Here is an 18,921-nt window from a genome sequence, read left to right as displayed (position 1 = left end):
AGACACCTGCTGTCCATGTTCACCTATCAGTAAAATAGGTACCTGGATGTTAGTCAATTGGTGTGGGTCGTATCCTGGGGACAAAATTGACCTAATTTTCCCGAAATACTCTGCATAACAACCGGCTTTCTGTATAGTAGTATGTCATTGATGTCAGCTAGGACTGTATACTTTGTACATGTACTTGTAGAAAAAAAGATTATTTTTATTATTATTACTAGATTCAGGGATATTGTTGATGAATCACCGAGACAGTAACAACACGTCCCGTGAGGTAAGACAAAGATATAACACAAACAACATGGTATACTTGCAACAAGATATAAAATGTCGCAAACAACATGGTATACTTGCAACAAGAAACAAATATGACAAACGACATGGTATACTTGCAACAAGAAACAAATATCGCAAACATGATATAATTGCAACAAAAAGCAAAATATGACGAACGACATGGTATAATTGCAACAAAAAAACAAAATGTCGCAAACAACATGGTATACTTGCAACAAAATACAAATATCGCAAACGACATGGTATAATTGCAACAAGAATGAAGAAGTATCCACAGATTATTTGGTACGTATTTCTTGTGAACTGTAATGCTATCTATTGTGTAATAATTCAGGGCTAAGAGTGAACACGAGGCACATCACCACACTGCTCTTGTGGCCTCTGCAGTGTCAGGTTAAACAGCTCTGTTATAGCTTGTCATGTATGTGAATGACGGGTACATGCATATTGTAAGAATCTTACAGATGAAGATGAATGTAAGAAAGTGGTGCGTACTAAGATGAGAAAGTGGTGGCTACCAACCTGAAGAAGTTGAACAAGTTGACGGACACTCCGCCGATGAAGAGAATAACAATGGTGAATATTCCGAACACCACGGAGACGTTATCATCTTGTGTGGAGTTGTAGTCATCTTGTGTGGAGCTACCTCTTAGGAAGTGCAGTACAGCGCAGTACAGTACCAGGATCACGTCAGTCAGGTACAGCATTAAGGTGGCCTGGGGCTGTACGCTATTCAATATTTTGAACATCATAATACACCACCTGTGATTCTTCCACATCACCTCTGATGCCTCTACACCACCTCTGATGCCTCTACACCACCTCTGATGCCTCTACACCACCTCTGATGCCTCTACACCACCTCTGATGCCTCTACACCACCTCTGATGCCTCGACACTACCTGTGATGCTTCTACACCACATATCATGCCTCTTCACCACCTGTGATGGTTCTACACCATCTGTAATGCCTCGACACCACCTGTGAGGCCTCAACACCACCTGCGATACCTGAAAACAACTTATATCACTATAACTTCTACGCGTGTTCCAAGTAATTTTGCATGTTCATCTGACTCATCTACTTCATTTGCGTAACCTTTTCCTTCACGTTCTTAATCTTCTCAACAACTGAGTTTGCTTCACTAATTTCTTTGAACGTTCCTCATCATTTTTAATAATAGTTTTCTGACGGGTGGTTTAAATGCAGACTGCCCCTACGTCCCTAATACATCAACATCACTTGTTCCTGAAAAAATAAATGCTTGTCAGTATAAATTTAGATTTGGATGTTATCAAGAAATTAAAAATCACATCATTTGATGTGACTGGCAAACTTTGTCACTTTAAGAGAAGCAATTAGTCAGTGTGAAAGAAGGAAGGAGTGAGGGAGGCAGCAACACCTTGGTTGTAGTAGGGATCAGTATAGTACCCTGAGGGTGGTGTACAGTACAGTGTTGCGACAATAACTGTTTCATATTAACTAAAAGGTACACTCAACAAATTACATACGACTCAACACTGATGTAGTGGACATAGCCAACGTCTTGCTAGGATACGAGGTTAGTTTTTTTTTTTTTTTGGTGCCGAAGCTGCTAGTTCATTTTGCATCCCAAATTAATTCTGTGGAGGGTAGAACAAGAGAATATGGATGCACAAAAAGCCTAGGAACTGAGTCCCTAAAGGGTAAACAAGAGTACATTTGAATTTATATCTTCAGTTGTCTTATATGCTGCAAGTAAATTTACAAAATTTGCTTAATATTTCTGGTATTTTATTTTCATTAAGATATCTCGACATATCGTATAGGTTATTATACCGTCACAATAAGTGTCAGGGGCCCAAGACTGTTCAACTGCCTCCCAGCATACATAAGGAGAATTATCAATAACGCCCTGGCTGTCTTCAAGAAGGTGTTGGACACGTACCTAAAGTCAGTACCTCATCAGCCGGGCTGGGGTTTGTACGTCTGTCTGCGTGTGGCCAGCAGTAACAGTCTGGTTGATCAGATCATGATCCACCGGGATGCCTGGTCAGAGATCGGGCCGCGGGGGTGTTGATCCCCGAAACCCTCTCCAGGTAAGACAGTACTCGTAGCAATGGATTCAAGTTGGATAAATTTGGAGTTAGAAAGGATGTTGGGAAGTACAGGTTTGGCACTAGAACTGTAGATGAGTGGAACAAACTCCCAGGTAGCGTTATTTAGGCAATTTTCAGTAGCTTTAAATATAGGTTCGACGAACACATGAGTGGGCGTTGGTAGGTGTGAGTTAGACCTGCTTAGTATGGGCCAATAGGCGTGCTACAGTTTCAACTTTCCCATGTTATGTCACCTGGTCACCATCAGACATGGATGCCTCTTCTAATCAGCTTGAATCCTTAAAAAAATGATGTACCTTGCCTAGAGAAAGGGCTAGGTTGAAGAGGTAAAAAAAAAATCATTATGTATTTTCAGTTATGTAATTAAAATGTTTTTAGAGTGGCAAGGTTGAAAAGCTGGGGAAATGACTGTTTATTCTATGTTGGTGCTGAGGAAAATATCACATGGAATTAATTCCAAAGAAATATTAGAATCCTCCAGAGGTCTTCCATTTACACCGCCATTCTCAGAGAGTATTTTCCCATCACTTCAAGTTGGAAACATTCTACAGGTGGTAGTATATACTTTGGCTGGTTGGTCAATGGGGTTCAAAACTTATCGACTAAATTTACTAACGAAGAACATTAATAATAATAATAATTTAATAATAATAACTATATTTCTACAAGTACATGTATTAATATTATTATTAAAGATTCGCCGGTATTCTCCCGGCCCGGGCCTTTTCCAAGTGGTGGCCCGGCCTTGGCTCCCTCTTTATGGAGTGTCTGAGACCTAAGTCTCCCATGGGAGGAGGCACAAGTACCTCCTCATCTTTGGGACCAACTGTCCCCAGGCCTAGCCACAAGCTAGGCCTCTCTGGTCTGCCATCCCCGCCCCAAGGGGACAAATGGGAATGACAGTCTTGTGAGCTAAAGGCTCGGGCTCAGGCACCTACCCTACCCTAGAAGGGTTAGGCATGGTGTCGATCAAAAAGTACATGTACAAGGTAAACAGGCCTAGCTGACATAAATGACATAACTATATAGAAAGGCGCTTGTTATACAGAGCATTTCGAGAAAATTAGGCTGCATACAACTTGTTCACTACCAGACAAGAATACTTTAATATCCGAAATAAGGATCAAGGTTAATTTTGTGTATATACGCTGAAAGACATACACCTCTCGGTGTATTTCAAAGCCCAGCCCTGGAACAGCTCTTGGTATGTGATTTCCACTATGGAAAAAAAAGTTTACCCGACGTGGTCACCAAAACATTCTGTTTTCATAATATAATAGCCAAAAATTCAGTAAATGTCAAACGTTCTTTAATGAACCCCTAAAAGGGCACTCACCTTCAATAGTTCCAAGGGCAGGAGCAGGTGTATATATGCTGTCCACAGATGCAAGGAAAACAGTTGTATTATTAGCCCCAGCCAACACTTGTATTAGATTTGGATCGTCTAAGTTTAGACAGGCATAGGCTAGGTTAGACCAGGATAAGCTAGATTACATTACAGTTAGGCTAGACAAGGTTAAATAAGACGTGAAAGATAATACAAGGATAAGTTTAGTAAGATTGGGTTGTGTTAGGTGAGGCGAGTTTAGGTTAGGTTAGGTTAGGCTAAGGGAGGCTAAAGTCTCAGCAGTTTCCTCAGTGTGAGTGAGTAAGTGGAGTGAATGCAGGCTACATAAGATAAGGTTAAGTAAGATAACACTTTTAACATACAGCAACTGATAAGTATTATCTTATTTTTATCTCTACAGTATATGAAAATAATTGTATTAAGTTAACTGTGCATTATTTTTGTCATTAAAAAATGCAATACATTGCAATTAATTTGGAAATTATTTAAATATTGTTTGAAAGCATATTTAACTCATGGAGGTGTTTGTGTGTTTTATGTAATAAACTTATTCATTTATGTTTTTGAAAGAATGTCATGAAAAATTTGTAAATTAACATAGAAGAAACCCAGTTGTGTGATAAATAAACTTTCTTGCTGCATTTCAGTTATATAAATACAAATACAGTAAAAAAGGCCTGAGCTTGCTACCATCTGCAGCTCATAAGACTGCCATCCCCACGAGCCCCTTTGAGGCGGGGTAGATGACAGACCAGAGGCCTAGCTTCTCCCTACGAGCCCCGTGAGGGCGGGGAATGTGGCTAGGCCTGGGGACACTTGGTCCCAAAGATGAGGAGGTACTTGTACCTCCTCCCATGGGAGACTTAAGTCTCGAGACACTCCCCAGATAGGGAGCCAAGGCCGGGTCACCACTACTTGGAAAAGACCCGGGCCGGGAGAATACCGGCGAATAAAAAAAAAATACAGTAATATAAATACAGAAATAAGAAAGCATTGTTTTGTATATTACATACAGTGTTATAAATCTATTTCCACATTAACTGTTATATTTAGGGGAGCGCCAAACCTGTAGGAGTCATCTCTTACAGCTCCTGAAGACTGTGAGGTAATCAGGGTTTATATACGGGGGAGGGGTAGCCTCAGCTCCTTGAATCAAGAGCCCTTTACCACCATCAAGGTTCACCCTTCAAAGTGAACGTACGATTTAAGGACACTCGATAAAATAGTGAAAATTTCGAGCTACTGCCAAGGAATGTTATTGTGTGACCAACTGATCACCAGCTGCCAGTGTTGTCACTATTGTGTTGGCACCACCAGCTGCCAGTGTTGTCACTTGTGTTGGCACCACCAGCTGCCAATGTGGTTACTACTATGTTGGCACCACCAGCTGCCAGTGTGGTTACTACTGTGTTGGCACCACCAGCTGTCATTGTGGTGACTACTGTGTTGGTACCACCAGCTGCCAGTGTGGTCACACCTGTGTTGGCACCACCAGCTGCCAGTTTGGTCACAACTGTTGGTACCACCAGCTGCCAGTGTGGTCACTGCTGTGTTGGCACCATCAGCTGCCAGTATGCGTGCAGCCAGCAGTAACAGCCTGGTTGATCAGGCTCTGATCCACCAGGAGGCCTGGTCACAGACCGGGCCGCGGGGGCGTTGACCCCCGGAACTCTCTCCAGGTAAACTCTCTCCAGGTATGGTCACAACTGTGTTGGCACCACCAGCTGCCAATGTGGTCACTGCTGTGTTGGAGCCACCAGCTACCAGTGTGGTTACAACTGTGTTGGCGCCACCAGCTATCAGTGTGGTCACAACTGTGTTGGCGCCACCAGCTGCCAATGTGGTCACGACTGTTGGTGCCACGAGCTACCAGTATGATCACAAATTTTAGTGCCACCAGCTGCCAGTGAGGTCACAAGTATTAGCGCCACCAGCTGCCACTGTGGTCACAAGTGTTGGCGCCACCAGCTGCTAATGTGGTCACAAATGTTGGCGCCACTAATTGCCAGTGAGGTCACAACTGTTGGCACAACCAGCATATGACAAGAAACATATTGGTACCATCAGCATTATAAGGCAGGAAGGGTGTCAGGACCACCATAGTGCAAGGAGGAAAGAGGACTGGGTTAGTGCAAATAGGTGGCCCCGTAACCTGGTGGCTAAAACTCTCGCTTCACACGGTGAGTGTCCAGGTTCAATTCCCGGCGAGGGTAGAAACAATGAGCGTGTTTCCTTACACCAGTACTCTGTGTTCACACATCAGTAAAATGGGTACCTGGGTGTTAATCGACTGGTGTGGGTCGCATCCTGGGACAAAACTGACCTAATTTGCCCGAAATGCTCTGTATAACAAGCGGCTTTCTATACAGTAGTATGTCATTGATGTCAGCTAGGACTGTATACCTTGTACATGTACTTGTAGAAATAAAGATATTATTATTATTAAACGCTTCTTCTGTCTTGCGCTGAATGACCAAAGTTCCTTAACATGAATAATAATATAGCAAGGAGGAGGACAATGTAATGTGCGGTTAAGCTCAAGATCTGTTGGCATGAAACAGTTTGTTGTTGTACCTTATAAAAATGATATCTATTTTTTTTTATTTTGGGTAGATTATCATAACTAAGCGCTCAACCCGTAATGCTCATACAGCGCTGCTATTTTGGGTAGAGGGGGCCCGACAGTGTCCCTGGTTGCCTAACTACAACCCTGGAAAGTGTATTGCAAAGTCCTAAGTACCTCCCTCATGACGCTGGTTAACCAAGCATTGCAGCAACCTACAATTAGCTCTGGTAAGGACAAGGAGTCTGTAAATGAGAAGTGTCTTAGATTGAGTCACCTTACAGTTCAGTCGAACTATGATGAACAGATATGAATCTCTCAATCAGTCCTCTTAACCACAGACTGTTGTAAAAAACAAAAAAAGTCAAATGAATGGCTGTTGACGGAGCCTTGAACAGTTGAAATATAACATAACCTAACCTAACGAAACTCAACTTTACTTAGAAATGGGCTGCGAGCCCTATGTGCAAGTGTGACAGTATTATTATAATTATAGAAAGCGCTAAACCGACAAGGGTCATGCAGTTAAAGTGTGGCAGTTATTAGAAGATAATTATAATAAAAAAGAAGCGCTAAACCACTAGGGTAGTTAGTAGAGGAGCAGGTAGAGATCTATATATGAGAAGGTACGTTTTTGGGACTAGATGTGTTTGAATACCAGTGTTCATTATTATTATTATAATCAAGGGGGAAGCGCTAAACCCTGAGGATTATACAGCGCCTGGGGGGGGGATGTGGAAGGCATTCAGGCTTAATTTGGGGAACTGGAGCACAAATCCAATTCCCTAAATCAAGAGCCCCTCACCAACATCAAGGAACCTTCCTTGAGGGGATACCAGTGTTCAAAATATGAATTTAGTGGAGTAAAAAGAGACTGGTCTGCATGCCACAACCTCCCCAGAGTACAATATAATAATAATAATAATAATAATCTTTATTTATACAAGTACATGTACAAGGTACATAGGCCTAGCTGATATCAATGATATAATACTATATAGAATGTCCCTTTTATGCAGAGCATACCATACCACCTCTGTAATCTTTTGACTACCGCATGAACCAGCTACATGATCTATATCAAGTTGGACAACAGAGACATTTCCCTGCTCCATGGGATATTACCCCATTCCAAACTACCATTCCTCCATTTCCCCCCAAAACTCTTCTTAAATCACAACCAAAGCTTCGTCTTGAAGCCAAACATGATGCCTTAAGCTGTATTGATAACTTAGTCACACAGAACAATCTTTCACAAATTATTTACGTCGATGGTTCTGTTCACCAGTCCACTGGTGCAGCTGGTAGTGCTGCTGTCACACAGAGTGATGGCTCTCATAAAGAAATTGGAGCACGCATCAATAACTGGGCCTCTACCCTTCAAACAGAACTGTTTGCCATACTCCTTGCACTCAAATGTGTCCATGTATCTAAGGTTGACACTTTAATTGTAACTGATTCTCTGTCATCCATAAATGCTCTCAACTCATTAAGTATAAATTGTGGCATGCTTTTGTCAGAAGCCAGACATAGATATGGTAAGATTGTGGACAGTGGAGTCAGAGTGCACATGCTGTGGATTCCATCTCACATTGGTCTTCAGATGCATGATAGAACTGATAAATTGGCTAAGCTGTATGCTTTCAAAGAGGGGGTAGATTACAATCTTGGGTTGTCAGTTAGCAGTTTGAGAACAATAATACGAAAAGAACTTCAAATGAACTTTATTGACTTAAGACTTAGGGAGATTGACACAAGTCAGTCCATCTATCATCATTCCATCATGCAGGAGGAGCCACATGTCTATGGTGCATCCAACAAGATAAGCAGACTCTTGGATGTCACTACTGCCCGGCTCCGGCTGGGTTACAAGTATCTTTGGCAGGTTAAATCACCACCACCAGATGTAGACCAAACGAAATGTAAACTTTGCCAGATGGACTATTGTCACACATTGCGTCATTATGTACTGGAGTGTGATAAAATTAATGAATTTAGAAACAACTCACTCAGAAGTGTTCAAGAAATGGCTAAGTATTTTATCCACAGTGGTATATTGCAGACCATTCTGGAGAAATACCCTGACTTTGCTAGCTGTAAATAAAGCATTACCACATGTGTGCATGTGTGTGTGTGTGTGTGTGTGTGTGTGTGTGTGTGTGTGTGTGTGTGTGTGTGTGTGTGTGTGTGTGTGTGGGTGTGTGTGAGTGTGTGTGTGTGTGTGTGTGTGTGTGTGTGTGTGTGTGTGTGTGTGTGTGTGTGTGTGTGTGTGTGTATGTGTGTGTGTGTGTGCGTGCATGCGTGTGGGTGTGTGTGAGGGTGTGTGTGCGGGTGTGTGTGAGGGTGTGTGTGTGTGTGTGCGTGTGTGTGTGTGTGTGTGTGTGTGTGTGCGTGTGTGGGTGTGTGTGTGCGTGTGTGGGTGTGTGGGTGTGTGTGTGTGTATGTGTGTGTGGGTGTGTGTGAGGGTGTGTGTGTGGGTGTGTGTGAGGGTGTGTGTGTGTGGGTGTTGGTGTGTGTGTGTGTGGGTGTGTGTGTGTGGGTGTGCGTCCTTGTGTGTATGCATATATTTGTACGCTCGTGTGCACATGTCCGTGCGTGCGCCCTCGTGTGTGTATGTGCGCGCGCGCGCTAGTGTGGGTGTATGATCCACTTAATATTTGTATTTATAACTCATTACAATTGTGACCAGGTGTGGACGTATCAGTGGTTCATTACTTTGTAATTTGTTCATGACTGTAACTATGTATAGGAGTGAAGCTGATTCATTACCTCTGTAACTTGCCATGATTAGTGACCAGATCTACCTGGAGTTCATTACCTTTGTAACTAGTTCAGCTATCATAACTTTGGGGTCCAGTCACTGGACCCATTATGTACCTTTGTAATCTTTTGACTACCGCCCACAGGATGGGTATGGGGTGCATAAAGATATTAAACTAAAGTGTGTGTGTGTGTGTGTGTGTGTGTGTGTGTGTGTGTGTGTGTGTGTGTGTGTGTGTGTGTGTGTGTGTGTGTGTGTGTGTGTGTGTGTGTGGTGTGTGTGACTCAACAATCAATATTTGCACCAATAACTCATTACAGTTGTGACCGGGTGTGGAAGTGTGAATTGCTCATTACTCTATAATTTGTTCATGATTGTAGCCAAAGTATAAACGTAAGTAACCATTCTACAGAATTCATTACCTTTGTAACTTGTGAGCTCATTACCTTTGTACCTGGTTCAGCTATCAAAACTTTGGGGGCCCAGTCCCTGGACCCATTACGTACCTCTGTAATCTGTAAATACCTTTGTAACTTGTCATGATTGTGACCAGACTTACCTGGAGTTCATTACCTTTGTAAATTGTGAGTTCATTACCTTTGTAAATTGTGAGTTCATTACCTTTGTAAATTGTGAGTTCATTACCTTTGTAAATTGTGAGTTCATTACCTTTGTAAATTGTGAGTTCATTACCTTTGTAAATTGTGAGTTCATTACCTCTGTAACTTGCTCAGCTATCAAAACTTTGGAGTCCAGTCCCTGGACCAATTATGTACCTCTGTAATCTTTTGACTACCGCCCACAGGATGGGTATGGGGTGCATAATAAACATATTAAACTAAGGTCAGAGTCTCAAAACTCCAGACCGTCGCGTTAGCCACTGGACCAGCTAGCCACAATAAGATCCGTCCAACTAGGTATATTTCTACACCATAGGAAGGTTAGCATAGGCACCACTGCGACCACAAATGCAAGTTTTTACAGACGAATCTCCAGCTAGCATGGCCGTGACGAACTCTAGCTCAAGTCCCCTCACTGCCGTCAGCATGACTCACGAAATCGTAATGACACGATTGCAAACAAACCATGTACCTAGTTGGACGAATCTTATTGTGGCTAGCTGGGTCCAGTTGTAGACAGCCTGTACTGTCTGCACAGACAGCCCATGCTGTCTGCCAGCTTAGTTCATATTTCGCGCCACTCAGGTGCTGCCATCTATAGGCCTTGCCACTTCAGTATGCCCAGACTTGCCTCGCTCTCACTCACACAGCGGCCTGGCATCAAGACACAAGTACTCCCAGCTCTCGTGGGCATGGCCCTGCCCGGGCCATGGGCACAAACACACAAGCCTGTGTAACCCACCACTAGTTATCAATAAAGTAAGAAGCCTCCGAAGAAGATATATCATTAACCACCGCTCTACAGCCTTACTAAATAACCTCATTATAAATGGTGACAGCGGTGCTCCGCAGCAGTTGTGTTTGCCTGGAGAGGAGGAGGAAGAGGTATGAAGTCATCTTCACTTCATCACCCTACACAAGAAGCATCCGTCTCTCAACGAGTTATCCTGATGTCGTGTCTGCACGTTTGAGCATCCAGACACAGGTACTAGCAGGATCCAGCCGAAATTTGCCGAAATTCTCCGAGAATTGTAAGTGGCGTCCCAGTGATCCCACTCTGTTTCTCAAGTCACGTGTTCAGCGTCACTTGTATGTTGCTGTTGTTGTTCAGCTCAGCACAGCTGTTTCAGCAAGCCAGAGGTGAGTTTTGTGGTGATTTCCGCGTCCAGTGTGAGCTTCTCCACGTGTTTGTGGGTGGAGGAGGAGGAGGAATGGCCAGATGCCCGCCCTGCCATACACTCACGCACGCTCCTCGCCACCACACTACCATACACTCACCACTGCCCACTCCCTCTGCTGTGTTTTCTGCTGCTTTTCGTATGAATTCATTGCCAGTGCTGTGTATCCGAGTGCCCGAGGCCACTCGAAGCTACGTGGATTACGACGTCACGTGGGTGTGGCCGATGTCACATAGACCTACAAAGCCATGTGAGTTACCAGATGTCCCAAGGCCACATGCTGTGGTCTGCTGCCCGCATCACATCGACGCCACCCACGATGCTGCCCGACTTCATGACGTCACGATGTCTGTTGACGTCACCTCACGATGTCTGCCTGACGTCACCTCGAGATGTCTGCTGACGTCACCCACGATGCTGCCCGACTTCATGACGTCACGATGTCTGCTGACGTCACCTCACGATGTCTGCCTGACGTCACCTCGAGATGTCTGCTGACGTCACAGTGCTGTTGACGTCACCTCGCGACATCACGCCTGACATCACATGATGTCACATCGAGTGTTCTAGTAATTATTTCAGTATTGTCGAGAAGATATATGTCGTGTGTTAATTAATTCCTCTCAGTCAGTGTTCTCACATTTTAGTATGTCTTAGTCAGTTTTATGCGCAGAAAAGCATCATTTGCTAGTTTAAGCCATGTTGTACCGTATGTACAGCGGTGTGTTTGTAAAGTTTCCGTGTGTCCAGTGAGGTCTGAGCCAGTCAGACCCTTGAGTTGCACCACTGTGCTGTCACCCGCGTGACCAGTGTTTGACAGCTGATTTCTCAGCCCTGAGCGTACGAGCCCTCTTGTACAGAAAGCTTTTATGCTCGTCGCTCGTGTTGTTCTGCAGAATCGTACCTGCTACGATTCCCATCGAGATTTGTTTCACTTCACCTCCAGACCGTCAGAGTGCAGTTATATGTAGAGAAACAAGTCTGGGGATGCTTAGACTAACCTCTGCTATAACTCCAACTGTCGAGAGATGATACTCGTCAAGCCGCAGCCAGCCCTGTCGGCAGGCGCTGTGTCAGCCTCGTGTCACAAGCTTCAGTGAGCAGCCTGCACAAAGAAGATGTCACTTTGACTGCTAGCTCTCTCACTGCAGTCTGGTGTATGATGTTACGACTCCCAGATGTTTCGCCCAGTCGTCTCTGCCACGACTCGCTCCACAACTCGCTCCACGCTCGCCGGCAGTGACAGCCCAGCGACAGTACCAGTCGAGAAGTGTCCTGAGTCGCTTGCCAGAAGTCCTGCCCAGTTGCCGAGTTTTGTCGACGCCTCACTTGAGGGCACCAGCATGTCGTGCCCCAGGTTGAGTGAAAACCTGCAGCGACTCCTACGATGTCTGCTTCACCGTTCCAGAGGAGACCGTACCCTGTTACGTCACAGCTCAGCTGCAGCGATGTCTCCCGTGTTGCAGTATCTGTCCAGACGCAGGAAGTCGTGCAGTGATGCCCATCGACGCTCATTGCCTTTGACCACGATGTTTAGCACACCCCACATGTTTTTTTCTTCCCTCCCTGTAGGAAGTTTTTTTTCCATGTCCATATGTATATATATGTTTTTATTTTGTGTTCTGTGCCCTGTTCCTACGAGAGAGAGACCGAGTTTTTTACTACCAGTATTGTCGCGTCGGGACGACGCGCGGTAGGTGGCCGAGCGTATGTAGACAGCCTGTACTGTCTGCACAGACAGCCCATGCTGTCTGCCAGCTTAGTTCATATTTCGCGCCACTCAGGTGCTGCCATCTATAGGCCTTGCCACTTCAGTATGCCCAGACTTGCCTCGCTCTCACTCACACAGCGGCCTGGCATCAAGACACAAGTACTCCCAGCTCTCTCTCGTGGGCATGGCCCTGCCCGGGCCATGGGCACAAACACACAAGCCTGTGTAACCCACCACTAGTTATCAATAAAGTAAGAAGCCTCCGAAGAAGATATATCATTAACCACCGCTCTACAGCCTTACTAAATAACCTCATTATACAGTGGCTAACGCGACGGTCTGGAGTTTTGAGACTCTCTGACCGCGGGTTCAAATCCCGCCCGTGGTATGGTTTGTTTGCAATCGTGTCATTACGATTTCGTGAGTTGCAGAGCATTTCGGGAAAATTAGGTCAATTTTGTCCCCAGGATGCGACCTACACCAGCCCACTAACATCCAGGTGTCTTAAGGAAACTATGGAAAATTTTCTAGGGTGCTTACCTGTATGTACCTCAACATTATATACATACCAGTAATCTCATTGGGAGACAATCATATTGTTTACCGTAGTCACCCCGTGTAGACATGTGAGAAAACTTAACCACCCCTGGTCGCACCAAGTGGTCCCCTCGACCTCACAATCTTATCCATATCTATCCGAGACCAGTATGGATTGGGTAGCACCCACAAGTACGGTGCTACTAATTAATTGTGGACTGTATAGATTATATTAGTTTAGCTGAATGAAGGGGAGGGGGGTAGGATACACCTGGATACATCCATCAAGGAAAACATTTATACATAATCCCACCACTTACCAGATGTTCTCTGGTGGTCACTTGATGTAGTTGGATCACTCATAACCTATCTAATTACAACATACCACAACTGGCCAGCCTAAGGTTGCTATAACTAGAAGGGTTACTTAACTGTGGGTGATTGATATTCCTCATTTCTTCCATTCACCATCTCATTTTCGATGTCCTGCTACACCGACACGATTTTCAATCCAGCAGGACGAGGTATCCGCTGGTTTGTCCTGCTTTAGACGTCGTGACTCAAGGAGCTTCACTTTCCTCGTCTCGCTAACAACGAGGTCTAACGTGTTCACTCGGAGCAAAACGACTTATTTCACTTCACACATTCTCTTAACTTAGCGTTATTATCATTAATTACATTACAATTCACAAGACGATTTAATGACTCAAATTATTATACACATTAGAGATCACTCCATTAAGATCTGAGACCGATGAGTGATGATTAAACCAAGGGTAATTTTCCCGGGACTCAGTCCAGGACGACGCGTCAGTCACCCCCGGTCCTACCCGTATTCACACCTTTTACCACTCTATTATCGTGGTCCCGTAAATCACGTTCCCTCACTCTCCACTAGGAACAGTCACGACACTTCCTATTACGAAATGAGGCCTATATTAATCCTTAGGCCGCCGTGAATGCCAATTTCGTGGTACCATGCTTTCTCAGCTTCTTCACCACCTTCAAAACAATCCGCGCCTCTCCCCCCCGCACATCCGCGCATGCGCAAAGGGAACTCTTGGTTCTACTCTTATTTTCAAATACATTTTTGACCCATATAGACACATTAAACACCTATTAGGCACTATAGTTTCGGAAAATCAAAAAATTTTCCACACTGCGGCCGGGCGGAGGTCGTTGCTAGACGACTTACATAATGTGGAGTACAATTTTCCCATCTTCACTGGCCACCCATATTTATTGAACCCTCAAAATGGACTAATTAGTGTTCCATCCTCTCAGGGGCATAAGCCTATGCTCCCTGGATTAATTTATTGGGCATACTGGAATTATGAGACTTTAACAATAACAAGTCTCTCTCAGTATCCCAAGTCAGCCCCAGCACATTACTGCATATAGGCACCAACTCCATGGCCATCCATATTTATTGAACCCTCAAATGGACTAATTAGTGTTCCATTCTCTCAGGGGCATAAGCCTATGCTCCCTGGATTAATTTATTGGGCATACTGGAATTTTGAGACTTTAACAATAACAAGTCTCTCAGTATCCCAAGTCAGCCCCACCACATTACTGCATATAGGCACCAACTCCATGGCCATCTATATTTATTGAACCCTCAAATGGACTAATTAGTGTTCCATTCTCTCAGGGGCATAAGCCTATGCTCCCTGGATTAATTTATTGGGGATACTGGAATTATGAGACTTTAACAATAACAAGTCTCTCTCAGTATCCCAAGTCAGCCCCAGCACATTACTGCATATAGGCACCAACTCCATGGCCATCCATATTTATTGAACCCTCAAAATGGACTAATTAGTGTTCCATTCTCTCAGGGGCATAAGCCTATGCTCCCTGGATTAATTTATTGGGCATACTGGAATTTTGAGACTTTAACAATAACAAGTCTCTCAGTATCCCAAGTCAGCCCCAGCACATTTCTTCATTATTTCATTAACCCCTTCACATATCCTCATTAGTTCCTCTTCAGTTGACGTCACACCCGGAAATTGTCCACATAAGATTATTTACCCAATTACTTCGCTCAGTGGACCGCCTGTGCACTTAAGGTGTGCATTTATCGTCGCCTGAAGTAAGAACAATTTATTATTTAACTGCTTATTAATTATATCATTATAAGCGGTCAACAATTTTGGTGTCTTGCTCAGTTCGCAGAGCTGGGCCCTTTAACTGTCCATACGCCATCCTATAATTAGTAGGTAATTCTGGACGGTCAAGCTTCCACGGAAGTCGCACCCAGTAATGTCCAGATTCACATTTAACATCCTTCAGGTATTGTTCCTGAGTAAAGGAATCATTTGGACTTTCCTCATTTACATTAATCCCTATGCTGTCCAGCTCCCACAAATTAGACTGGTTCAACATCATTCTCGATAGAAGAATACTTGTACTGGGTTGACCTTTCATGAGTAAGACACCGCGACCGTATTCACTACTTCCTCTAGTCATTATTACTAGGCGGTAGTCTGCCATATATTACATGGCCCGTACCAGTGTTGAGGAGAGTGACACCGTATGGTTTTGGATTTATGCCCTTTATCCTGAATTTTTACATCCAACACCGGCAAGGCTACCTCAGCTAGGCCATCATTATTGCCATTAGCTGCAACCTTTACATCAGTCACTGTAGTGTCAGGGTTATTAACATTATCATTATTGTCACCATTATTATAAGAATCACATACAACCCTGCACATAACTGTATGGTGCTTTCCCTTGTTGCATTGATAGCAACTGTTCAATTTGGTATGACAATCCTTTACATTATGATTGTCTAGACATCTGATAAATCTGTCAAGTTCTTTCATTCTTTCCACTTTAATATCCCATGAATTACAGGCATTACAATTTTTAGTGAAATGAGTACCCTGGCAGAAGAGGCAGTCTCTCTTTTCCTTGCCTGACCTCTTATTAACTGGGTTACACTTACTGAGGTACTTATTCCTCTTACCTTGATGTGAGGAACCACTATTACTGATTCCTGACTTGATATGTGCCTATTTAACTCTTAACTATGATTATTACCACTGGGATTATTTTTCCCTTTTGAGGCTTGACAGATACTTCAGAGTCTTATGTGTTATATCCTTAGAACTGTTTGGCTGACTGGTCTGCAATTGAACAATTAATTCCTGCCGACCTAGTCTGATTTCCTCCAGACCGTACTATGGAGGTTTTGGCAAACCCACCCTTTGCATTAATAGGTTGATCAACTGCCTGGCTTACACCCTTTAATTTATTCAAAGCCTTACTTTTACAAGACAGTTTTTCTTCCAATTCGTAATGTTGATTAATTAAAACATTCATTTCCATTCCATCTGCACAATTCTCTAGCAGATCTCTTTCACAGTCTTTAAACCACAATTTGTACCAATCAAATCTACTCTCTAAAGCATCTAAATATAACTTTAATTCATTAGGGTTCACGGTTCTTTGATTCACTAAATCAAATGCCTTCGTCACATGGCTTTTAATAGCCTGTAATGATGCTTTCATTACTCTAAAATTCACAGACTTGTCAGCAACATTAACTCCATTAGATCCAGTCATGGTTAGAGAATTATTAATCACTGATTATACAACTTAAGTAGGCGCCTTATAAGAGTAATTCTTGCACTTTACTCTTGTATAAATCCTAGCCACACATGTGCTAGCAATTAATTGGGCTAATTGTCATCCATCACACGATCGATTAAACTTGTGCACCCTACACCCACTTCCTTCAATCAGTCACTTAATTATTAAGTAATTAATTCAATTAATTTTTTCACTGATTGCATCCGGTTCTCGAAGGACCAACGGGCAGATATGGAAAATTTTCTAGGGTGCTTACCTGTATGTACCTCAACATTATATACATACCAGTAATCTCATTGGGAGACAATCATATTGTTTACCGTAGTCACCCCGTGTAGACATGTGAGAAAACTTAACCACCCCTGGTCGCACCAAGTGGTCCCCTCGACCTCACAATCTTATCCATATCTATCCGAGACCAGTATGGATTGGATAGCACCCACAAGTACGGTGCTACTAATTAATTGTGGACTGTATAGATTATATTAGTTTAGCTGAATGAAGGGGAGGGGGGTAGGATACACCTGGATACATCCATCAAGGAAAACATTTATACATAATCCCACCACTTACCAGATGTTCTCTGGTGGTCACTTGATGTAGTTGGATCACTCATAACCTATCTAATTACAACATACCACAACTGGCCAGCCTAAGGTTGCTATAACTAGAAGGGTTACTTAACTGTGGGTGATTGATATTCCTCATTTCTTCCATTCACCATCTCATTTTCGATGTCCTGCTACACCGACACGATTTTCAATCCAGCAGGACGAGGTATCCGCTGGTTTGTCCTGCTTTAGACGTCGTGACTCAAGGAGCTTCACTTTCCTCGTCTCGCTAACAACGAGGTCTAACGTGTTCACTCGGAGCAAAACGACTTATTTCACTTCACACATTCTCTTAACTTAGCGTTATTATCATTAATTACATTACAATTCACAAGACGATTTAATGACTCAAATTATTATACACATTAGAGATCACTCCATTAAGATCTGAGACTGATGAGTGATGATTAAACCAAGGGTAATTTTCCCGGGGCTCAGTCCAGGACGACGCGTCAGTCACCCCCGGTCCTACCCGTATTCACCTTTTACCACTCTATTATCGTGGTCCCGTAAATCACGTTCCCTCACTCTCCACTAGGAACAGTCACGACACTTCCTATTACGAAATGAGGCCTATATTAATCCTTAGGCCGCCGTGAATGCCAATTTCGTGGTACCATGCTTTCTCAGCTTCTTCACCACCTTCAAAACAATCCGCGCCTCTCCCCCCCGCACATCCGCGCATGCGCAAAGGGAACTCTTGGTTCTACTCTTATTTTCAAATACATTTTTGACCCATATAGACACATTAAACACCTATTAGGCACTATAGTTTCGGAAAATCAAAAAATTTTCCACAGAAACACGTCCTAATGTTTCCACGTGTACTGGGGATTGACCCCCGGACCTCAGTGTGAGTTGAGTGCGCTGCCAATCGAGCTACGGGACATCCTATATATATAAATGATGAGTTCAAATCGCCTAATAAAAGAAGCGGCAATGAAAGGGGGCATAATTAAAACTTGCATGTCAGTTCAAGACAAAGGGCATGAGGAAGAGAGGCACAAAACTCAAATCATGTCCCAGTTGTTTAGGTATTAATAAAAATAATATATCTATTTCTACAAGAACATGTACAAGGTATACAGTCCTGGCTGACATCAGTGACATACTACTACATAGAAAGCCGCTTATATACAGAGCATTTCGGGCAAATTAGGTCAATTTTGTCCCAGGATGCGACCCACACCAGTCTACTAACACCCAGGTACCCACTTTACTGATGGGTGAACAAGGACAAGCGGTGTAAGCAGACACTTCCGATGTTTCCACCCCCTTCTCCAGGAATCAAACCCAGACCCTCACCATGTGAAGCAAGAGCTTTTGCCACCAGGCCACGATCAACTATTATTATATTTAAGTTAAACGCTAAACCAATATTGAGTCATTGCAAGGCATTGTGGAGGTTCGAGCTTCCATCTTCTGAGCGCGAGACAAATGTGCATCCTGTTTATACTCGCCTAGTTCTATTCTGCAGCCCTTGTCTAGGTAGATAAGGGCTGTGGTATAGTAAGGTAGATTATTATTATTATGGGGGAGCGCTAAACCCAGAGGATTATACAGCGCATGTGGGGGGGGGATGGAAGGCATTC

General features: G+C 43.6%; 1 protein-coding gene across 1 annotated transcript in view; it reads right to left on the bottom strand.

Moving 5' to 3' along the window:
* LOC128698089 (uncharacterized) overlaps positions 1–4,257 on the bottom strand; it is a 36,091-nt gene extending 31,834 nt beyond the window's left edge. The window contains exons 1-2 of the mRNA XM_053790193.2: positions 3,734–4,257; positions 820–1,546 (exon numbers count right to left, since the gene is read on the bottom strand). Of these exons, the coding sequence (XP_053646168.2) occupies positions 820–1,076 (257 nt within the window). The 5' untranslated portion in view covers positions 1,077–1,546; positions 3,734–4,257. The remainder of the gene's footprint in view (positions 1–819; positions 1,547–3,733) is intronic.
* Between the last annotated feature and the right edge of the window lie 14,664 nt (positions 4,258–18,921).

The sequence above is a fragment of the Cherax quadricarinatus genome, chromosome 58, assembly GCF_038502225.1.
Source record: "Cherax quadricarinatus isolate ZL_2023a chromosome 58, ASM3850222v1, whole genome shotgun sequence".
NCBI classification, from domain to species: Eukaryota; Metazoa; Arthropoda; class Malacostraca; order Decapoda; family Parastacidae; genus Cherax; species Cherax quadricarinatus.
The sequence above is the reverse complement of the archived record's forward strand: the minus strand, read 5'-3'. Positions and strand labels throughout refer to the sequence as shown.